Source organism: Rhinichthys klamathensis, unplaced genomic scaffold, assembly GCF_029890125.1.
Source record: "Rhinichthys klamathensis goyatoka isolate OS25496 unplaced genomic scaffold, OSU_Roscu_1.1 h1tg000078l_1, whole genome shotgun sequence".
Taxonomy (NCBI): domain Eukaryota; kingdom Metazoa; phylum Chordata; class Actinopteri; order Cypriniformes; family Leuciscidae; genus Rhinichthys; species Rhinichthys klamathensis.
This window is the reverse complement of record NW_026606620.1, coordinates 340,549-365,957: the sequence shown is the minus strand read 5'-3', so window position 1 is coordinate 365,957 and position 25,409 is coordinate 340,549. Positions and strand designations below refer to the sequence as shown.

The following is a 25,409-nucleotide window of genomic DNA, read 5'->3' as shown; positions in this document are numbered from 1 at the left end:
ATGGGCTTATTACCCACCATCAGACGGCAGAACGGCCTTTCCCTACCGCACCTTTCCCCGGTGCTCTTACACAACCGCTCTGTGACAATGCTGACATTAAAATCCTCAGTGTAAATTGGCATATCAAAGGGCTGTAATCACTACAAACCGCTTGTGTAAGCACTGCAGAAAGTTCAACTTTGACAACCAGTTGTATTTAAAGCACAAATAAATTGCTTTGCAGCATTTTCTCAATTTATGCCGTTTCTGTGTTTTTTTTTGTTTTGTTTTTGTGGGTCGTGTCATCATGGTTGCAATTCTGCATGATTGTGTATGTTATACATTATCACATTAGGCACATAATGCCATAACCATGATGATAAAATCCACAATAACAAATCTCTGGTTGCTAAAGTTTCTGAGAGGTTGCTATGGCATTGCTTGGGTGTTTTGAATTGTTGTTCGTGTTCTAAGCATAGATACAGTGCTTAGCATAAGTGAATACACCCATGCTAAAGTTGACTAAAAAGAGGAATAAAAAATCATCTTTTGGAAATTGATCTTAATGCCATAATTTAAAAAATGAGGAAAAATCCATCCTTTAAGGACACAAATTTTCTTTGTGAATGAATAATGTATCGTAAATAAATAAATGTTCTTCCTTAAAAATACAGGGGGCATAAGTCAGGACACCCCTACTCTAACTCTAAACTCTAAATTACATTACTCCATCTTGTTAATCCCATCCGAATCGGGCTTAAGTCACACAATTTGCTGTATTTGTGTCCATGGCATAAATGTAAACTAAAAGTCAATGTTTCTATCTAATATACAGTATCTGTTTGTTTGTGTGTGTCTAGATCTCACCATGGGACGCGTAGCTAGTGGCCGGCCCGCTTACACTGAACCGGTTCATGTTTAACCGATGACTGGTGACGTTCTTCTGCGGCTGGAACATGATGATGTGGACTTTGGGGGCAAACATGCAGCCCAGCACCACAAATCCGCTCAGACTGACAGATATACACATGGTTGTGGTTTGGACCTGAAAGAGAGAGGACAAACACAATTTATTTCTCACCCATCATTGTCTCTACGGTGACTCATTTATTCCGATAATCAGAAGCTATTAGTTGTGACTATCAAGAACCCCTTGGCTAATAAAGAGGTAGAGCACAGGGGTATAATAACAGTGACATTTAGCAAAGTGCTGTGTAAATAGCATTTGATTAGAAGTAGTTGAATGTCTCCCATTAGCAACAATTTTCCTCCCAGTTTTAGATCTTTGTGTTGTTCCCCCAGTCTCCCGTCAAGGCGCACCGCTGTGAGTGAAGAGGACGGATATAACACTAAACTGAACAGGGATCTCTCAACCCCAGGGGAACACAACGCTGTTCCACTTAAGGAACAATTTCACAGGGAGCTAAATGAATGGTTTCAGTTAGACCTTTATCTCAATATGAATTATCAGTGGGTTTAAATACTGCAAGTTCCCTATTCGCGTACGTTCATGTCCTAAAAATACGCAAACCGATTAGCTGTTCTATTAGTCTTGCTCATATTTTCTGCAGTGTTTTCAGCGTGAGCCATCTACAAAGCTGTCCTTATTCTGTTGCGTTGTACTCGGTTGATTGGTGGCTCTGATCATGCGGCTGCAAGCATTTGCACCGGGTTTCTGTATCTTTCAACTATCCTGCGCTTCCACATGCATCAGCATTGTGGGCGAGTAGTCTCTGAGGGCCACGTCTCTTGAGCAAAGAGCCTCTCTTCGCACTTCATTGACTGCGGCCTAGTAAGACCCATTTTTGTCCTGCTCCCTGCAAGGATTCCTCCTTGCGTCAGCAGGCCATCTACGTCTGGCAATGCTGTTTGGGTACTTCAAGTTTCTATTGGATTCACTCGGTGTGGTGAATGACAAGCTCAGTTATAGACCCGCTCAGACACTGTCACACTGAATCACTCTATATGTTATATATTTGTTGCATCAACGAGCTATTGAGAAGTTGTCTGTTGAGGCTACGTGTTTGCTGAGGATTTCAATTTGTCAACAGATTTCTATCTGACAGATCTGCTTGCTTGATGTAATTCCTAATACACGTAACAGCTATCTGAACAGCAGGCATCTTGCAGTCCCACAAGCACGGATGCAAGACAACATTGTCTGTTTTGCATGTTAATGGATTTTTTTTTCTGGTTCCGCTTTTCAGCTCAGATCAGTTTGATTCATTCCCACTAAATTAGATTAAATCTAGCTTTGTTCAGTTAGCTTCAGGTACTTTAATTTGATTTGAGGAGAGTTTCTGCTGATGTCAGGCAGGACTGGGCGAAGTACAGTTATGTTAAGAATTGGTTACTTTTAAATTCATGAGTTGGAATTTTAATACATTTGGCCAGACCCCAAAGGAGAGTTGAATTAATTTAGAATTGTACAGTAACAAATATGGTTGTAATTTAAGTGAAAAATTGAAGAACGAACCCTCAGAATTGGGGCAGAAGGTCCTAAATGGCATTTTGTTGCTGGTGTCTTTATTAATATAATTATCTTTAACATTAATAGTTATTATTTAATTACTCCAAGAATTAGATTTGGCATATGCTATAGAAGGAGTTTTTCCAAATTTCCTTTGTGTTTCATAGAAGAAAATAAGGCCCTGTCCCAAATGGCACAATTCATATGCACTTTCGGTCTTGCGGACTTAAAATGGCTGCCACATGCACGTGTCCGTTAAGTCCATGAGACCGCAGGGCGTCCCATTTGTCATTTTAGGTTTCAGAAGGGTTCTCACGAGTTCCCCCTTTGCGGTCGATATGCACCCTTGATGCACACTTCTGCCGAATCCGCACTGATGCGAGCTCTGCAGCAGACTCCTTCCCAACAGTCAAAGCGCCGTTACATCACGAAAGTGCGGACTCAGAGGAATACCTCTAGTGTTTAGGGTGCTATTTGGGACAGGGCCTAAGTCATACAAGTGTGACACAATGTGAGTAAAGGATGACCGAATCTTTAATTTTGGGTGTCTTACCCTTTAAAAGTCACACTTATTGCATTATATTAATTTCTTTGAATTTCAGTTCATTTGAATTTTACAGAATGTTAGTGTCAGACGTACCCTGTAGTCACTGGAGGTGACGTAGAAGATTGGCAGAAAGGCCAGCCAGATGATGCAGGTGGTGTACATGGTGAATCCGATGAACTTGGCCTCATTGAAGTTCTCCGGACATTTGCGGGTCTTGAAGGCATAGACCGTGCAGAGGACCACCAGAACCACGTTGTAGCTTAGCGAGAGCAGCATGCTAGAGTCCCGTACGTTACACTTCAAAATGACAGTCTGACGTTTCTCCGGCGTGGTGAACCGCCGCGTACCGGGAACTTCCAGCAGTAGCCAGACGGACACTAACAAGAGCTGCACTGAGATCAGCGACAGACAGATGAACACCTGTGAGCTGGGACTGATGAAGCGCGGTCGCTGAGCCCCGCCCTCCTTCACGCCGCTGAAGATGCGAGCGATTCGATTGGTCTTCGTGAGCAAGGCGGAGTAGCACACTGCGAACGAGGTACCGAGGCCTAACCGCCGCAGCGTGCACACGATAGGTGACGGTTTCGCGATGAATATGAAAGTCATGACGTACGACATGAAGACACCAAGCAGCAGGATGTAACACAGCTCGCGACCGGACGCTTTGACCAGCGGTGTGTCGTTGTGCCGAATGAAAACGATGAAGACCATTATGGTACAGATGAAGCCAACGCATGCAATTGAGATGGGCCCGATGGCCCAAGCATCCTCCCACATGATGTAGTCCTCAGGAAGGTCGTAGCATCCGATCAGGTCAGGACGGGGCCACTGGCCAGGTGCGCAGGGCATGCATGTGAACTCATCTGGCAGGTATTCATAGGGCTCGCAGGGAGTACAAATCCAGCAGCAGTATTCACCCGCTTGCATCTTCTTCATCTCATTAGGAGCGCAAGGGTCGCTGCACTGAGACGTGGGTACGTCCGCTCCTCTTGGCCAGCCGATCAAGCCCTCATTTAGAGAAAGAATCTCCGCCCACTCTCCGATCTGGATATAAGTGAACTTGTCGCTGCCTGGCACTCTCTGGTAGTTGAAGATGTTGTAGCGACCCATTCCGTCACCATATGCGTCAAATTTGACTTGATTCTCCAAGCCGACAGGGGAAAATGGAGCTAGAGAGAGAGTATGAGAAAGAGGGGGAGAAGTTATTTCACACATATTAAGTGGGATGAAACACATTAACTCAAGAACAGATAGTTCCCTTTATGACTGTCTTTGGTTATTATCAGTAAGTACGTAAACGGCTGCAGGCTCATGAAGCAGGCGAAGAAAAGTATCATCGAATCTCTAAACAAAATGACTACACAATGCCATCCGACTTCAAGCAGAGAACATGTCAAGGGTTTGAGGAGGAATCAGGCTGTTTTCTGTCAGGGTTTATGTGCTAGGTATTGGTTTTATCGCTCATATGAAGTCTCCCACACACCTCTGTAGTCTAGCTCGGGGCCCTGGGAGGAAGCGTCCTTGGTCAGCACATTGCAAAATAAGACATGGGCAAATGAGCACAGAGGAGCTGATGCTTCTGTCTCGAGTTTTGGCCTCAGGGAAAATGATATATTGTGAACCGAAAGAGAAGACGAGAAGAAAATGTCCCTCAAGGGATGATGGTGAAACTGTCACTACTGATTGTACACGTGATTATTTTTCTATAGCGGCAAGAAAAAAAAGTCTATCTATCCATCCATCCATCCATCCATCCATCCATCCATCCATCCATCCATCCATCTATCTATCTATCTATCTATCTATCTATCTATCTATCTATCTATCTATCTATCTATCTATCTATCTATCTATCTATCTATCTATCTATCTATCTATCTATCTATCTATCTATCTGTCTGTCTGTCTGTCTGTCTGTCTGTCTATTTATTGGTTTATCTATCGTTCTATCTGTTGTTCTATTGATCTATTGTTCTATATGTATCTATCAATCAATTGTTCTGTCCTTCTAAAAAAATTATAGTAATACCATGTTATTTATTTATTTACTTTTTTTCTCATTTTAATTATATGTAAACACACAAATAGTTGCCTACAGCCACACCTGGTGCAGTGTTTTCTCTGCATGGTGTAATTGCTCAGAGGGTCTCTGGAAGCTTTCTGATGGATGATGATTCATCAGATAAGGAAAACAGGTTAGAAGTTATGAACCCCATCATTCACAAAGATAATGTCAATATCAACTGCAACACCCATGCACTCACAGACCCCCACAAACACATGCAGCTGAGGTGCAGTGAAATCCACAAACGTCTTGCTGTATTCGAGAACTTCATCGTGCGCTGGATCAAATTAACCTTCTGCGGCCCATAGTTCATTTCTTCGTTGCTCATCTGTTCATTCCACGATTTGATGTCAGGCGACTGACCTCGATAATGTGTAATCATCCGTCATTGGCGGCAGATGCCGAGCACACCCCTGTATTAAATAATCAACATATGGTAACAGGATAACTATAATATAATTACCCGTTACAAACACTAATTGCAGTTAATTATCTTGCGCTGAGCCTCCAAGGATATGGACACCGTTTGTGGAACAAATACATTTTATATAGGATACACAGAGACTGTCTGATGGATGGATGAACATAGGGGTATGATTGAAATCTATCTATCTATCTATCTATCTATCTATCTATCTATCTATCTATCTATCTATCTATCTATCTATCTATCTATCTATCTATCTATCTATCTATCTATCTATCTATCTATCTATCTATCTATCTATCTATCTTGTCTGTCTGTCGAAAAGAATTCGAGTTTTTTATTGTACATCTTGAGCTTTTGATGCCTTGTCTCACTTTTAACTAAAGTTTCACACAAACTTTTACCTGAAGTCCTGCCGTAGACAAAAACAAAACAAAACAAAAAACAGTAGGGTATAAATTTATGATCCATCATATTGTTTATCTGCTACAACATTAAATAACTATGGCTCATCAGTGTCGATCACAATATGTCTGTGCATCCCTGACAGATGTTTGCATGTTTTGTCATGGGATGCTTTTGTACACAGATGCATTAAATCCAGCAATCAGGCTTGTAGTCTGATGGTCTCTTAAAATAGCTCAATTAATCTTAACAGATTGCACAAGACCGCCAAGAGCAGTTTAACCTGCGATTCTGTATTATTGCTCGACACAAATCACTCAGACTGCTCATGACTGAGGATGAACATGAATTTATAATTTACATCTCTTTCACCATAGGGAATTCACAAATTTGTTTACAGTTGGTTTGACACATTAAAAGGGTCATCGGATGCCCATTTTCCACAAGTTGGTATGATTCTTTAGGGTCTTCATGTAAAGTTTATAACAAAGTTTCCGTCCTTCGGATGAGACGTTAAACCGAGGTCCTGACTCTCTGTGGTCATTAAAAACCCCAGTGGCCCCTGTCCATCATGGCCTCCTAATCATCCCCATATATATATACACTGATTGGCTTCATCACTCTGTCTCCTCTCCACCAGTAAGCTGGTGTGTGGTGGGCGTTCTGGCGCACTATGGCTGCCGTCGCATCATCCAAGTGGATGCTGCACATTGGTGGTGGTTGAGGAGATTCCCTAGCCTGACTTCGTCATACTCATATTCTAGTCAGAATGTGAGTCTGATACTGCTTCATAGGGCTTTGATTATGAGGCGTGTCTTAACCGAACCAGGGAAAAAAAAAACTCTGCACTCAATTGGATAGACCTACAACCAATGAGAGCAACGCAGTAAGTAAACTACTTTGCATAGCACAGTTGTCAACTACAGAACTCAAATGCACGCACGCTGGAAGAAGTAAAATAACGAGTGTTGCTTCTTTTACTTGGCCCTCTATGAGTGCGACCAAAGGAGAAACCACAACGAGCACAGGGTTTTCATTGCGTCCCATCTTCTTAGTTACCATCTGAGCCAGCTGATAAATTAAACTTTTGCCGAATCCCATAGGAAGGACGGCAAACACATCTTTCCGATCGACAAATGCCTTGATTGCAGTTCTATGTTCGTCTTTTAAAATGAATGCGCTGTCGATTTCTTTTACAACGGACGCGATAGCGGAATCTATACATCTCAGTTCTCCAGCTGCTGTCATCTGTGAGGGAAACCAGTTCAACCCAAGCGCTCTTTGATAACGTGATGATTACGTCCCTGCAGATCATCTGTCCATCATCGTATAAAGCCCGCCCTGGCAATTTGATTGGCCCGACGATTTCTGAACCGATCATAATTACTCCTCAATGGAGCGAGTCCAGACTGAACTTCCCGATCAAAAAATGTTGTGGGCGGGGTTCGGGCTGGCATCCAGGCTAGAGATTCCCCCTTCCATGTGAAGCGCTTTGAGTGCCTAGAAAAGCGCTATATAAATGTAATGAATTATTATTATTATTATCATTATTAACATACTTTGGTTAAAATTTCTTGTAAAACAACACCCTTTTTACCTCCTCAAAAACAGCTCTGTTCACAGCGACCCGTTTCAGTGCATGTCTCTTTAAAGAGCAACATGCAGGTTGGACACCCCTATATAGCATAGTGTATGTTGATGATAAAACAACTAGATTTTCTGAACTGGAGTAATATATATTTAGCCATTAACGATATTTTGAGATAAATTGTGATAAAACAACTTCCACGTCTATAAAGCACTAACCGGAAGTGACGATGGGCGAGGTAGTCTGGTCAAGTTCAAGCTCAGGTTACAATGGATGTGAATGAAGAAACCGAGTTCTCCGATGTTGACGAGCATGCCTATGGCCCACAGGTAGGGATGGGGCCGATCCGATCCAGTGTCGGTATCGGGACAGATACCAGTGTAATTCATGTAACGGATTTTCCCGATCCAACCTGCGGAGATATCCGATATCCTGCTGAAATGACTCCAAAAGTGATTCCCGCCGGCCAGTCTGCTAGCTGGCTGCAAGCTGTGGAATGGATTTCCTGAATGGAGGCGCGGCTCAATGAGACACAGAGACCCCCCTCAGGAAATCCATTCCGCAGTTTGCAGCCAGCAAGCAGGACAGCATTGAGCTGTGTGTAAATACTTCACACTGGAAACACCGCAGAGCAAGACAGCAAAATGCAATGTTTGCAAATCCGTATTAATTAAACCATCTGTCTGTGATGCAAAAAATCTCCAGGTCTATAATTCTCCGGAGTGAAATGTGCGTTACAAACGACCAAGTGTGTGGTGACAGACGCGGCAGTGAAGTCTGCTCTCTTCACCTGCACAAAACGCACCCAAGAACGAAAAGCCTTGTTTTTCCTAGAAGGAAAATGATGGACACGATGTCCTGACAGGCTGGAATTCGTGCAACCAGCACAAACACAACAATTTACCATTATGGCATCTCTAAAACTCGATCTAAAACTTTCTCTGTCTCTCACTACCGCTCTAACTACAGCTGACCGCGAGCTCTTGTTTGCCTCGGCCTACGTCATATGACGCGTTGCTAGCGGGAAAGGCGTATTCCAGAGCCTAGCACATTTTCATCAAAATCTCTACATCAAATGAGATTTCATTTCTACTATGTGTTTTTAAAAGACCTCTTCAGACAATATCAAGTATTAATTCAGTTATCAATTCAACCTGCACGTTGCTCTTTAAATGATACTGAGCAACTGCTAACCCCACCCCTCTCTTCCATGGGGGGTGTTGACCACTGATCTATATAGAATGACTTGTCCTCCATGTCTGTAGTTTTTGAACACTTTTCACTTGTGTTTGTAGTTCTAACCGAATCCTCGTCCAACGCGCGATGGGTTGTGGGCAATATCAGCCGTTAGAGTGCGCATCGATCTGCACTTCGGATTCTGACCGGATATAGTAGACCATCCAAGTCTCTTTGGAACACTCATTTCAACACACTACGATTTGGGACGTACTAATTCTATTTTGGAATACTATTTAGGACGGATAGTATGCGAATTGGGACGCAGCAATAGAACATAGAATATTTGCTCCCTTTTGGGACCTCCCTCTAGCGGATTTTCGATGTATTGCAGTTTTTCGCACTTCCGAGTAGGCTTCATTTTTCAGATTAGAATGTTGCCGCTTGGGCTTAGAGGTCCAGTCCCAATTCTCACTTGAGCCCTAAGGCCTTCCTGGAAGTGGACACTTGTTGAAAGTGCACTTAGCGGAGTAAGTGCGCAAGGGCCCAAAGCTGTGAAGAGCAGAATTGGGACAGTTTTGCACACGTCACTTCTGTTGTGATCAGGAGAGCAAACACCATTCATTTGGCTAATGTGTGTGCTGCTTATAATAGCTGTAACATGACAAAATCCTTTGAATGAAAAAAATAATATCTTTTTTTACTCTTAGCTACCAACCTTTCTGTTAATGTTATTAATATTAAAACAGTTTTTGGCTAAGATAAATAGTGATTGGGGTTTACCTGAGCTTATACTGCCTTACCGTATTCACAGCGATTCGAAATGCAATTTTAATTATGTTATTATGGAAATTGATATATGAAATTCTTCCCATCCCATACATGAAAAAATACATGACGTGTTGGTGATATATTATATATAGGCTAAGGCTATATTAAAAGTCTTACATAGGCTATATGAAATAAAATGACACAACCCTGTCTCTTTTTGTTAAATTTCAGTTTTATTGATCAATAATAGCCATTATTAAATTATAAGTAGCCTAAAAAGTATAAGAAGCTATATAAGTCAAGAAATAAAGCAAGTTAAAAGATTCAGTCAAACATAAGTCAACAGGCTAACGTTACAACATTACAGTTAAATAGCATAAATATATAAAGTTATGAAACTTCACTTTGCCCTCAGCCAAAACGATTTGCCAGGGAACAAATCATAGATTAATGAGACCAAAGATCGCCTGTTAGATATACACAAGCCGATTTATAGCTCATGTTTAACCACTAGACACAGAGCCCGCGGGAAACGTCAGAATGACTAGCCGAGGTAAGGCTGTTCCAGGCGGGGTACATGAGCGCTGTGCGCCCGCTGATCCCTGGAACTCCGAAAAAGTCAGATCAAAATTTTAAATAGGCGCTATCTTTATAAACAAACCACAGATTTGAGCTTTAAACAACTATATTCTCGACTGAAAAACTCTTAAAACTACATTTCCTGACACAATCAACACTAATATTTTTAAATTTCGCGGCCTTGAAAAACACTTCACCATACCGGCTTCCTTTATCTTCGGAGTTTCCGCTCCCGAACAGCACCATAGCAACCATTCTCCCCCATTGGTTAGCTGTTCGAAACGTCACAACACTACAAGGATTCTGGGTAATATCCCACAGCAAAGTGAGGTCTGATGCGCACTTGCGAAAGGGGTGCATTAAGTGCCCTTATGATCACCCCTGGAGAACACTATTAGAGGATCGGGACACCCTACGGACTTGCACCCCTTAGCGAGAACGCGCATTGAGGGGCACAAGGGCGCAAGTGCGGGTTTTGGGACAGGGCCAAAGTATACAAATGGCTGAGGGCGGAAATATGCTAATACGGGACAGTCCGTCAGCGGCCGTGGCCGGAGCGTGAGGAATATGACATCATACTGCCCAGAAAATCCAAATGGCTTGATTATTGAGAGTGTTTAGACTTTTTGAGGATTAAAAAAAAGGAGTGAATTGATTTTTTTTCATTGTATGCAGTGTTGGTCAAGTTACTTGGAAATAGTAATTAGTTACTGATTACTGATTACTTCTCCAAGAAAGTAATCCAGTTACTTTACTGATTACTTATTTAAAAAAGTAATTAGTTACTTTACTAGTTACTTTACTAAGTTACTTTTCAAAAACATGATGCACGACCTGAATATGCTATAAAGCAATAGACCTTTCAGCCTAATTCTATTCTTTCTGCATATTCCATCATCTAAAATTTAATCAAATGAAACACTCTCTTTTTTTAAACTTGTTTTAGGCTATAAGTTTCAATATTTTAACTTTATGCACATTGCATCAAGCAAAAATTAAATTAAATGCAACAGTCTCAGACTTTTGATGAACATTTAAACCTATTTTCTGCACATTCCACCATATTTTAATGAAATAAAGAAAGTCCTTCTTCTGTTAACTTATATTTCTGCATATTCCAGCATATAAAATAAATATATTTTTTGTAAAATCCTTCAGTCGAATAGATATAAATAAAATATAGCAATAAAATAATTAAAATGAAAGTCTCTCCTGACTGTATTCCAAATGATTAACACTTACGTCTTTTAACAGTAAAGTGCAGAGAGGAGTACAAATTAGTTTACCAAAACAGCCATGTCATGTCAGTTGGGGGTTCAGGGTTTTTTTCAGTAAGTTTCACATTCCTGTGCCGGCTTGCTAGGTGCTTGCTCAGATTTGAGGTGGAATTTTGACATTCTCCAACGGGGGGTCCTGTTTCTAGATCAGGATGCTCTCTGCACACGCAAGGTCTCTCGCTCGCTCTCCCTTTCTGCGGGTGCGCGCGCTACGCGGTCTCTGTCTCGCATGCACGCTCGCTCTAGATTCCGTTACTTCTAACGCGTTACTGCCCATCAGTGATTGTATGGTGGTTGTGTCCACACACTGCAACGACACATTTATATGCAAACACCATATAAAAGGGAATTTTGTATCCGATGACCACTTTAAGGCATATACAGTAGATCATCATAGGCATAAAATATGTCAATCAATGTAGTTGAAATTAGTGTAGTTGATATCGGGTGTTCCGACTGAGGACCATGGCTTCAATCAGCACCTCCAAATCCGAGGCCATGGTCCTCAGTCGGAAAGGGGTGGCTTGCCCACTTCAGGTTGGTGGAGAGATCCTGCCTCAAGTGGAGGAGTTTAAGTATCTTGGGGTTTTGTTCACGAGTGAGGGAAGGATGGAACGGGAGATTGACAGACGGATCGGTGCAGCTTCTGCAGTAATGCGGTCGATGTACCGGTCTGTCGTGGTGAAGAAGGAGCTGAGCCGCAAGGCGAAGCTCTCGATTTACCGGTCAATCTACGTTCCTACTCTCACCTATGATCATGAGCTTTGGGTGATGACCGAAAGGACAAGATCCCGGATACAGGCAGCCGAAATGAGCTTTCTCCGCAGGGTGGCTGGGCGATCCCGTAGAGATAGGGTGAGAAGCTCGGTCACTTGGGAGGAGCTCAGTGTAGAGCCGCTACTCCTCCACATCGAGAGGGGTCAGCTGAGGTGGCTCGGGCATCTGTTCCGGATGCCTCCTGGACGCCTTCCCGGGAAGGTGTTCCGGGCACGTCCCACTGGGAGGAGACCCCGGGGAAGACCTAGGACACACTGGAGGGACTATGTCTCCCGGCTGGCCTGGGAACGCCTCGGTGTCCCCCCGGAAGAGCTGGAGGAAGTGTCTAGGGAGAGGGAAGTCTGGGCATGTCTGCTAAGACTGCTGCCCCCACGATCCGGCCCCGGATAAGCGGAAGAAGATGGATGGATATCGGGTGTCATGCACTTATTTTTTTGAAGGAGAACAAATATTTGATTACCTTAGTCCTATATGTAAGACATTGTTCTGCTTGTCTGTGTTTGCGTGTTCCAGATGAATGGGGATTATTCAATGACTGTGTCTGCAGGTTATGCCAGTGGGTGGTGACAAGTGACTGTCTTTATGAGTGAATCATTCATTTGACACTGTTTTTTTTTTTTGTGTGTGTGTTTTTTGTGTGGTGTTTTTGCCTTTGTTATGACAGGACAGTTAGTTGACAGGAAGCGAAGTTGGAGATTGAAAAGTGGACGAGATCGGGAAAGGTCCACAAGCCGGGACTCGAACTCGGGAGCCTGAAACACAACTGTGCTGACAGACGACACCTTTTTGAAAATTTGGTGGTAGAGGTAGATGAAATGAAAACAAAAGCTTCTAAGCAGTTGTATACACAACATGTTCTTTGCATTCAGAATGTGTTTCAATAGATTTGAATAGGCCTAGATTTCAGCCTAATAATCAGTGCTTGACATTACCTTTTTTATAGCCTGACGTCGTCATACTCAGATTCTAGTCAGAATGTGAGTCTTAAGGCTGCGTTCACACTCCAGGGGCTTAATGCTCAATTCCGATTTTTTGAAAAAAAGAGAATGTGATCTCCTGTGTGAACGTGGACGTGAACCTGAAACGACTCAGAAGTGACCCGCATGCGCAGAAGAGTACTCAACGGTCAACGACGTCACTAAAGTAGCTAAACATGGATGTCAACAGTGGAGCTCGTTTAGCAATATTAAAGTTATTTTCCCAACAGAGCCAGCACAATAACAATCTTCTCATTCCCGCCTACTTCAACGCAGAATTATGACGTTTGTCGCATATCAATGACGTGCGGGTCGGATACATGTGACCTGGCCGTTCAGATTGAAGTCGCATTTCAAAAGATCGGATACATATCGGATTTGGACCACATACCCAAGTGGCCTGGGTCGCATTTGAAAAGATCGGATCTGTGTCGTTCAGACTGTCATGAAAAGATCAGATACAGGTCGCATAGGGGCAAAAAAATTGGAATTGGGTTGTTTCAGCCTGCAGTGTGAACGTAGCCTTATACTGCTCCATTGGGCTGTGATTATGGGGCGTGTTTCAACCGAACCAGAAAAGAAAATGCCTCTTTTAAAATGAATGCGCTGTCTACATCTTCTATAACAGTATTCATCCGGAGATGGCAGAACCAACACATCTCAATTTTTCAGCGGCAGCCATTCTTTGTTGTAAACGAATTCAACCCAAGCGCTCTTTGGTGACGTGGATGATTACGTTACGGTTGATCATCTGTCCATCATCGTATAAAACCCGCCCTGACAATTTGATTGGTCCGAACTGCTTTAGTTCGGGCATACTTGCTTCACAACGGATCAAGTCCAGACCAAACTTCCCATCCTCAAATGTTGTGGGCGGGGCTAAGTTCGGCTGCATCCAGGCTACCTTTTTTACTCACCAGCCCACTTTCGCTATAGTGGTTTTCCAAAGTTACTAACCACTCAGCATTTTCACTGGCCACAATTTTGACATCGATACCATTGGGCAAAAACTACCATATAGATATTTTAAATATTATCTCATAATTTGGCAGCAGGTATATTAGGCTGTTGTAACTTTAAGACCTGATATATTTTGACCATTTTGACATTATTTTGTGTGTTTTGCTGTTTAAGCACAAAAATAAACACTGCGAAAAATAACTCAATCCGGAATTCAAGCCCTGTAACACCAACAATATTCATCCGGAGCAAATGAAATGAGTGAGTAAGAGGAGGTGAGTTTGTGTCTCAACTCGCTGTCTGAGAGATGAGAGAGCGAGAAAGTGCAGCTGGTATCGTGCATCTATTCTGCGGAAAATGAGTATTGGAAGTGTTTCAGATATTTCAGTATAGATATGTATCATTTTTGACAACACTACTTCGCACTTAGTTTATTATTTCAGAGGCCATTTTAAAAGACTACAATTGAAAAATGTAGATATATTATATATAAAATTCAACCCGCCAAAGTAGCTAGTAGGAGTAACTGTTACACGCCACTGCTGAAGTTCACCAGCATTTGGCGACTTAGTGGGTGCTAATTTCAAGACCTGCTAATAATGACACAAATTTCATTTAAAAAATACAAAATACTGTATTTAAATATTTTTCCCCCACACAGAATTTAGTATTTTATTTTGATACATTTCAACTGAGGATTTTGTATTTTTATTTTAAATACGTTTTCATGTATTTATGCCCATCTCTGATTGTATTCAACAGAAATCTGCTGCTAGCTTCATTTTCTTTCATTGTAGCAACTTGTGCTGTCTCTTTCTGTCTCTCAGGTAATATACGCATGCCAGTTATTTTTTTAAGCTCCATGGTAACGTTATTTTCCGTTCTGACAGAGACACAGAAAACTGGCAATGTGACATCACCACTGAGCATGATCCGCTTGATTCTCAGGTAACACAAAATGTCAGTCTGGCATCTGAGACGTTTCCAAAATTCAGGGTTTAAAAACAACATATCTCCGCCATGCATACCTATGCAACTGACAGTCGCCATTCAGACACAGCATCCCTGGCGAGGACACAGACGCACATCCGCAGAGCTGAGTTTGACAGTTTGAAGAGCTTCTTCACAGAGAAAGAGAGAGCAGAAAGAAATGATAAAGAGGTGTGTTGTGAGTTGATAGCAGTGGTGGAAGACTACAGTTATTTTACTCGAGTTGCACATTTAAGGATTTGTGACTAGCTTGACTAAATGAAGAAAATGACTTGGACCAATGACTCAGGACTCTACTTGGACTTGTAAATGACTCAATGTTATGAAAATAAAATATTTCGCAAAATGATAGTCACAGAACCACTAGCACCGCTCATCAGAGTCTACAAAGTGCACAAACATGCAGAAGGTTGCCATTTATCGAGTTTCTCTTTCACCAACAATATCTGTATGTTTAACGAAATTAAATGTAAGACTTTTTAAATTCTTTTTAAACAAATTTTTGTACTTTTAACTCAACTCATGCATACAGAGTCCAAATGAAAAAGTGTTACCCATTAGTAACATTAAACCTTTGGTTCTTGTGTATACCTATGCACGAGTTGATCAATAATTTCATTTGATTTGAGAGTGAATAACTACTAAATATCACTCTGTTCATTATACAAAGTTATCATATCACTACTTAAGATTTACATTAAACTGCTGGAGTTACGGATTGCTTTTATGCTACCTTTATGTCCTTTTTTGACCTGGAATGTGTTGTACCTGATTGACTTTTATGTATGAATTTAGATGATAGAAGATGTATGATAGAAGATTTTTTAATAATTTATGCTATCATGCTCACCAAGACTGCATTTTTAAAATAAAAATAGAGTAAAAACAGTAAAACTGTAACCAATTAGAATTTAAAATGTTTTCTGTTTTAATACATTTAAAAATGTAATTCATTCCTGTGATGGCATTTATTTAATATATATATATATATATATATATATATATATATATATATATATATATATATATATATATATATATATATATATATATATATATATATAAACAAGTCTGTACTGTGACTTTTGAGCATTTTAATACATCCTCTTTTTTATTATTCTGGATTTCTTTGCATCATGAGTACTTTCTAAATGTTCCTTAATCTGAAGGGTTAACATCAAATATTTCTGTGATATACTGCTTCCTTGTAACAGTTATCTACAACTGATAGAATCAGTTTTAGATAGATACATGTAAATATACAGTATGTACTGTATATGTAAATATATTTTTCTTCTCAGATATTTATAATTCATAAATCATAAAGTTAATTTCCAGGAGGGAAATAAGTAATATAAGGCACTTTTTTGTACCGTAACATTACTCTGACTTGAGATTTGTGTGAACTGCAGACTCAAGACTTTCTTATGGTTTAGTCATAAACACATCCACAACTTTTTCCAGCTATATACTGTAAATGTACAGCAGTTTGGACAACATGTTGTGAGTACAGAGATGCTATGCATGCTTTCACATCACTGTTTACATTACAATAAATCTACCATAGAACAACAAATACACAAGCTCTTGTTTCTGTGGTGCCTGTTCAGTGTGTGTGTGTGTGTGTGTGTCTGTGTTAATGGTGGGTGGATGAGCGATGGCTTTGTTTCATAGTGTATTATGTTGTTGTTGTGTGTGTGTGTGTGTGTGTGTGTGTGTGTGTGTGTTAAGAATTTAAGCAAGGTAAAAACTCTTCTGTATCTTCTCAGTGTCAAATGATTTCGCTGCTCTGAAAATACACCATTGCTAAAATAATAATCTATTGTTGTGAGGCATGATAAATATTTACTCCAGATCTGTGAATTTGAGAGGCGGCTAATTAGTTGTAAGTGATCTAGTGGCTACAGATGGGGGTGATGGTTGAATCTCAGCATACAATGTGTGTGTGTGTGTGTGTGTGTGTGTGTGTGTGTGAGAGTTTGTGTGATGGTGGGCGGACGAGCAATTGTTTTGTTTCATGGTGTGTGGGTTGAAAGTGTCTGAGAAAAGGAAAAACACAAATATCCTATCCTATTGTGTCTGTGTGTGCTTGTGTGTGTCTCAATAGCTCTTTTCCTAATTCTAGTGAGCTGCCTACCCAGAGCATTTTAAGCATCAGGAGTTCCTGACAAGAAGTACCTGTGGTACCATGTTTTTTTTTCTTTTGAAAAAAATAAATTGTCTTCATCACCAACATATTAAACACACACACACACACAGTTGTGGTCAGAATTATTGGCACCCCTGGTAAATATGATCAAAGATGACTGTAAAAATAAATCTGCATTGTTTATCCTTTTGATCTCTCATTAAAAAAAATCACACAACTCTAACTTTTCAGAAGTAAAATAATTGAAAGTGCATGGGGGCAAAATCATACGGTGGCCGAGAGAGCTCAACGCGCTGCAACTGAAGAAAACACATGCAAATACAAAAAAACACATGCAAATAAAATAAAACGCATGCGAATAGAAAAAAACGCGTGCAAATGAAAAAAAAAAACACCTGCAAATTAAGAAAACATCTTCATCAGTTTCACAACACACGTGTGCTCCAAATACTCACAACACCACCAAATACAAACGCGCTGCAAAAGCTCACAACACAAATACAGAAAACGCGCTGCAAATAACACAGAGCACAACGGAAATGTTTCCAGAGGAACCAAATAAGTGACGAACCCGGCTGGGACGTGCTGGCATAGATATCCATAAATCTATGCGTCCATACATATAGTTTTATGTCTATGGACCCTCTTGAAAATGAGATGTTGCATCTCAAGGGGCTATCCATTAATAAAATTGAAATTGAAATTAATTTCCTCATTATTTTCACCTGGGATGTTCCCATGACAACGCAGCACGGCATCCATCAGCTGAAGAGCTGTTCTTACTACAGAAACATAATGCTGTTAACATAACGGATGCAAATACATTTTTATTTTTATTTTACAAAAAAGCTTTTAAAATATGCGTTATATATCTGTGTGTCTCAACTTAAAAATTTTGGACCCTACGTTACCTAACATTTCTTACGAAACTTTTCTTTATGAAAATGTAATAACATGTAACAATTTGTACAGTGTAACTGATGTATAGATAAATATCTTTCCTTCATGATTTTCTTTTTTATCTTTTTTATTTATTTATTTTAGTTTCCAGCTCATTGTTCTTTTCTCATTTATATTCTGATGACATTGAACACATTGTTAATACATTTTGTACATTGTATACAAGTTGTATGTCATAAAAAAATGTAATCTCTGTATGTTTTGCACAAATAAATAAATAAAGTATAATTTTAAGCTGTAAGCACCAGCACGCATAGATTTATATCTATGCCAGCACGCACGTCCCAGCCGGGTTCGTCACTTATTTGGTTCCTCTGGAAACATTTCCGTTGTGCTCTGTGTTATTTGCAGCGCGTTTTCTGTATTTGTGTTGTGAGCTTTTGCAGCGCGTTTGTATTTGGTGGTGTTGTGAGTATTTGGAGCACACGTGTGTTGTGAAACTGATGAAGATGTTTTCTTAATTTGCGGGGTTTTTTTTTTATTTGCACGCTTTTTTTTCTATTTGCATGCGTTTTATTTTATTTGCATGTGTTTTTTTGTATTTGCATGTGTTTTCTTCAGTTGCAGCGCGTTGAGCTCTCTCTGCCACCGTAAAATCACATTATGAAATGTTTTTCTCCAAAACACGTTGGCCGAGTAAAATATATCTGCAGTGTATTCCCATTAATATTTACATTGTTTATGTTCCTAGGGTGACTAGGAACATGGCATTGTCTAGCTATGACTTCTTGTTTCACAGGAGTTTAAAAACGAGAAAGCACAAAGGCCAAATTCCCTTAATCCTTCGTCACAACGAGTAAAACCAAAGAATATAGTTCTGATGTGCAGCAAAAGATTGTTGAGCATCACAAAATAGAAAGTGGCTGTCAGAAAATAGCTAAAGAATTGAAAATTCCCATTTCCACCATCAGGGCAAAAATTAAGAAGTTCCAATCAACTGAAGATGTGACAAATCTGCCAGGAAGAGGACTTGTGTCTATATTGTCTTAATGCACGTCGAGAAGGAAAGACTGAGTGGCCAAAAACTCTCCAAGTATCACAGATGGAGAATTGCAGAGATTACTTGAGTTCTGGGGGTCAGAAAGCCTAAAAAAATACATCAAACAACCCCTACATCACCACATGTTGTTTGGGAGGGTTTCAAGAAAAATCCTCCTCGCTCCTCCAAAAATAAACTCCAGCATATTCAGTTGTCAGACACGACTGGATCTTCAAAAGGGACCAGATTCTATGGTCAGATGAAACAAAAAAAGGTATTTTTGGCAGCAAACCACCAGATGTGTTTGGTGCAAATAGAGTTAAAAAGTACCCCATACCCACGGTTAAATATACCGCTGGATCTTTAATGTTGTGGGCCATTTTTTTTGCTGGAGGTCCTGGACTTCTTGTTCAGATACATGGTATAATGGATTCTAGCAAATACCAACAGATAAAAAAATTAAAACCTTACGGCCTCAGCTAAATCTTATCATGGGCCGTAGTTCAATCTTCCACCAGGACAACAATCCAAAACAAACGTCAACATCAACACAAAAAGGTGTCTCTGAGCACAAAATGAAGCATCTGCCATGACCGTCCCAGTCCCCTGACCTGAACCCTATAGAAAATGAGTGGGGTGAACTGAAGAGAAGATCTGGAGAGATTCTGTATGGAGGAATGGTCTCTGATCTCTTGTCAGGTCTTCTCCAAACTCATCAGGCATTATAGGAGAAAACTCAGTGCTGTTATCTTGAAAAAAGTATTTAATAAAAGGGTGCCAATAATTATGGCCAACATGTTTTGGAGATAAGCATTTATTTCAAAATGTGATTTCAATTACTTTACTTCGATAAAAGGTTCGAGTTTTGCACATTTTTGTAATGAAAGATTAAAAGGATAAACAATGCAGATTTATTTTTACAGCCATCTTGGATCATATTTACCAGGGGTACCAATAATTCCGACCACAACTGTACACATTTTTTGCATCGCAGTGTTAGTGATTTGTGTTTTTTTTTTAAATAGAAAGCCAGTATTCAAAATGGCTTAGAGTAATACTTTTAGCAATAGTGATTTTTAACTTACCCAGCAGAAAACAGCATATGCCAGTACTGCAAGCAGGTGTTGTGCAGCACCGTTAGTAGACTCTTCAACATGTGACACTTTCAAAACTGCCATTTAAAAATAAAAATCATTACAAAAAAAGTGTAAAAGGAAGACAATACGCTAAAACTTCATTTTGATGATTTGACTGAACGGCTCACCATAGCCAGCGCTATTTCGGTGGTTCATACAGTTTCTTTAGTGTTCCAGATATATCACTTAGATACATTTTCGGATAGGATGTTACTTTAAAAGGTAGTAGAAACGTAGAAAGCAAGGCAGATCATGCAGTTTCGGAATAATCTAGAATAAGGCTAATATCTAGGCTAATACTTGTAGGCTAATATCTACAAGTGTGTGTTTGTGCTTAGTGAGTGTGACTCAATAGAAGCACTGCAATCTCTCTATCTTGCTTTCTGTTTCTCTCTGTTGACAGAACACCCCCCTGTAACCCTACTGGATTACCTCACCACTTGATGCCATGTGGCGACCTAATTGCTATAGCAACGGCATGTTGCCACAGTGTGTTAGGGTATTCGAGGAGTCAGGCTCTTGGAGATGTGACAGGCTCCTCGCAGCACAGAAATGCTCTGACGCAGAGGGTGAGGTTTTTACACAACACACTGACAAGAGGAGCTGTCTGTGAATAGCACTTTGTGACATCCAGCTAACCGCTTCTAACACTTTTAACATGCAATAAACCATAAACAGTTCCTGCTGGAGGAAGGTTCCAGAAGGTGGTGGAATATTCCTCAAGGTAAACCTGGTATTAACATCCATCTTTAGGTGATTCAATCACAAATGATCACATGAGATGGTTGCCAATTACACAGAGACATTTCTCAAAATACCATCTTTTATGTTTCACAGAACAGTGTTATTTTAGTATCACTGTTTAATGTCATCATAGTTTTTTTTAACATAATATATTTAGAATGTCTAATTAATTTTAAAGTTGCAGTAATTTCGTTTTTGTCATTTTTATTCGTTTTTTTAAATGTCTATTATCATTTTTACATTTTTATCTGTTTCAGTTATTTTAGTACAACTTAAACTAAACGTATAACTATATATATATATACATATATATGCTAATACAAAACTAAAACTGAAATAATAATAAAATGCATAGCACACACAAATACTGAGTAAAATAATCCATGTATAAATGGATTGTTTTACTCCATATGTGTGTGTGCTATGCATACTGATGCTTAAGAGAACAGTGCCATCAAAAAATATTCTTTTGTGATCCACTGAAGAAAGCATACAGGTTTACAATGACATGAGGTTGAGTAAATGCGTGAGATATCCTTTTAATGAACAGACTCTATTCCAAGCTCCCATTTCAATAGGTTTTGGAACAGAGCAAATGTTAATATCAAGTGTAAACGGGCTGCTACTGGTCATACAAAATAGCAATAGCATCCTTGTTCTGAAAACCAACCAAACCAATGACAAACAGAATCTGGGATGCACCAAAAGCTCTAGTGTGAAAGCACCCTCACTGACTCTCCACAGACAGAAAGAAAGCTAGAGAAGGGCCAGCTGTGTGAACTTTGTGAGTCAGAATGCTAGGAAGCGCAGAGGGACTTAATTCTTAACCATAGGGAGGAGAATGTGAACTGTAAATCCTTTTGGGCTTCTCTCTCATCTCTTCCATCTTCCATCCGTCCATCCATACCGACATCCTTCTTTTGATTCCAAGCACACCTAAAATCATTCTCACTCCTCCATTCTGTCTTTTCTGTCTCTCTCTCTACCTCCTTCTCCTCTGTCTGCATGATGATGATGTTTTTTCCTCCTTTTCTCCTGCATGGCTTGCCTCCTGCCTCCCTCTCAATCGCCCCAGACAGCAAACCCCACACGTCTTTGATTCTGCGCTTGAAAAATGAAGATGGTAAACTTCAAAGAGAATGTTCTTCTGCTGATGCGTACCAGCCCACTCAACCTCTCTCCCGTCATTTTATCTGCCCGATCTTTCTCTCTCTCCCTCTCAGTCTTTCCATCTTTCTTTGTGTGTTTCTCTCTGTTCTGTGTGTGAAACTAGCGCTACCTCCCTCTCTTGCTCTGCCTTTCATATCTACACATGCACATATATGTACTGTACTTACAAAAAGTACAGTGGCGGTATAGAGATAGTATCAGATGGTAATACCATGTTATTTTGATATATACTGTACCATAGGTTTTGTGGCACTATTTTTTCCATGTAGTTTTTTTCCTTCCCATTATTTTAGCATCCAACTCTGACTGAACTGCCTTAAAAGCAGGACGTTGTCTGTTTGATTCGTGCAAAAATTAATGTGATGATGTGTGAGGTTCACTTTGATATATATAGTATATACACGTATTTGTGATCACAAAAGTATTAAGATAGAAAACAGTCATTTTCAAATTGTAATAGTATTTAAAAAAAGTTTCTCTCTGTATGTATGTGCATATGTCATCAACAAAATTATGCACGGTCTGCTGGTAATTATTGTAAAATAACCCCCTTCATGATAATATAAGACCACTCTTTTTCAAGTGTGGGTCCTGAGATTACCCTATCAAGGTTTATTTTGCGTCTCTACATTATTTCTTATGTATTTGTTATGCGCTGATTATGCATAATGTAATTGTGCTGTTGTACCTATTAGTTTATATCTTCTCTGTTTGGCGTCATCAAATTCTCTGCATCTTTTCCTCCCTCAACGTCTAGCTACCGTTTGCTCCCTCCCTCTGAGAGTTTGTCTTTAAATGTGTTTGTGCATAGCCACAGATAAGTGTGGCATAATCCCATCTATACTTGCCACGCCAACCTGAGCATGCTGAGCACTTTTACATAGTTTATTTTTACCTGCCTCTCTCTCCTTCAGCTGTCAGTCAAAGCCGAGCTCTCAGCGACGCTGACAGAAGACGCTCGACTCCTGCCTCATTCTCCCAGTCGCAATCAAGACACACACTGTCTCTAATTACAGAGCCTGTAAACCTGTCGTTTCAGAACCACAGTGTGACACAGATACGCGGCGGATGTCGTAAACTCTTACAGTACTAGTCAGTGAGAAACAGCTAGGAGAAAAAAAGCGAAGCAGGTTACCTCTAAAGTTGACGTGAAGCAGAAAGTCCCGGTAGAGTTTCCTGCCATCGAGACTGCGCATGGCATCGCACAAGCGCGTGGTGTTGGCGCAAAGAGTACGTTGCATGCGGTGCAAGGCGTGCGCCATGGCGTACACGGCGTTTACGACAAACATAATCTTTGATTCTGGCTCAAAATTTGAGCTGTCCACAGCCAATTCTGGATCACAAGGTGGCTTTTGGGTTCCCGCCCCTGCTGCCGAAACCCAACCCAATGAACACTGAAACTTTTGCTCCCAGAAGTCTTTGAACCATGGGTTGCGATGATTATTAAGGGGTGTAAGGGTCTGGAAGTAGCGGTTGAAATCTGGTAAAGGATGAGCCGCTAGCTCCAGCGTGATCGCCCCATCCGCCGTGAATTCGTTCCCTTTGACGATGCTCTCTTGCGCCCCCCAGCCGTCGCTTGCTACCCAGAGAAAAGATGCATTGAGTCGGCCGGCGGCCGCGATGAGTTCTCGAGCGTCGTCGCTACGCAGAAAAAGCACGGCCACACGGGCTGTGGGCTTCTGTAGGAGCTGACGAACCACTGCCTCGTAAGAAGACCGTTTCGCGCTTGATCGCCCCACTTTTTCCGAAGTAGCGATGCAGATGTTTCTCAAACGGGCTTGCTGCTCAAAGGCTTCGATCCCTGTCTCTCCGTAGTCACCCTCGGAGGCAACAGTGGAAACGTAGGTCCAGTTGAAGGCACGCAGGATCTCCGCCATGGCCTTGGCCTGGTAGAAGTCTGGAGGGACGGTGCGTGCGAAATAGTCGTAGCGGGTTTTGTCGCTGAGTTTGGCACTGGTACTGGCGTAGCTGATCTGAGGGATCTGAAATAGCCGGAGCAAGTTGGCAACCTGGGAGAAACACACACACAAAAATACAGCATTGCATTACAAACCCTTTCGATCAATAAGTCAGCAGCTTATGAATTAATTATCCAAAGTCTATGATGCATAAAATATTCTTTTTTTAGTCATTTGATTGGATCAAGCCACATTAGCCCAATTAAGAGGATGCAGACAGTCTCAGCAGGGCTGAGCATCTTGGAAATGTTTTTCTTTGGTGAGACTCAGCTTGTCTCTTCCATATCACACACCCCATTCTAAATGTGCCGAAATGCACAGGATAATGTCTCCTTTCCTGCATAACGCTGACACTGGCATGATTCAAATCTTTACGTCAAAGCTAGAACATGAACATCAGTTGCAGTTCAGTACTGCTGTATGCAATGAGTTTATTTGTGTGTGTTTTGGGATGATAACAGATATGTTCAACATTTGAACGTAATGAATATTTGCTAAATGCTCAAAAAAAGAGCTGTCACTTTGTTGATTTTCAGGTGTAAGTAGAGGTTAAAATCAACATGAAATCCATATTGATTAATAAATTACATTTTATGTCAGCATGATTAGAACATTCTTAATGCGTGTTTTTGATCTTATTTTTAACAATTCATCAGGACATTTTATTCCAACGAAAAAAAATTTGTTTTAGTAATCTCAAATCAAATTGTAATAACTTCCTTTTCCTGACACAAATTTCCTTCATTGCTGACATCACTGAGTCCATGTGTGGTATTGGATAATCCGTAACCAGTAGCCAACTAGCTATTTAGGTATTGTTTTTTAGCAAACTTGCATTCTGTCCGTCTTCAGTCTGGTATGTAACACCCATTTTACCAAATGAATAGGTTATTCAATGAGAAAAAATAGGGCAGGACTTGATTCTACGGCACTCTGAAATACACAACCATTTAATAGTTTGGAGTCTGTAAGATTTTTAAATGTTTTTGAAAGAAGTCTCTAAGACTCATCAAGGCTGCATTTATTCAAAATATCAGTAAAAGTAATATTGTGAAATATTATTACAATTTAAAATAACTGTTTTCTATTTGAATATATTTTAAAATGTAATTTATTCCTTTGATGGCAAAGCTGAATTTTCAGCATCATTACTCCAGTCTTCAGTGTCACGTGATCCTTCAGAAATCATTCTAATATGCTGATTTGCTGTGAAAGAAACATTTCTCATTATTATCAATGTTTAAAACAGTTGTGCTGCATTAACGACGCTATTTTCAAACTGAATGCGTTATTTTCGCATTAACTTGCCCTAAATTCAACACGAG

General features: G+C 40.4%; 1 protein-coding gene across 2 annotated transcripts in view; it reads right to left on the bottom strand.

Moving 5' to 3' along the window:
- Positions 1-25,409, bottom strand: part of grm3 (glutamate receptor, metabotropic 3) — a 46,352-nt gene that overhangs the window by 2,035 nt on the left and 18,908 nt on the right. For both annotated transcript variants that reach the window (XM_056251162.1, XM_056251163.1), the window contains exons 3-5: positions 23,262-24,135; positions 3,090-4,165; positions 847-1,024 (exon numbers count right to left, since the gene is read on the bottom strand). In XM_056251162.1, the coding sequence (XP_056107137.1) occupies positions 847-1,024; positions 3,090-4,165; positions 23,262-24,135 (2,128 nt within the window). The remainder of the gene's footprint in view (positions 1-846; positions 1,025-3,089; positions 4,166-23,261; positions 24,136-25,409) is intronic.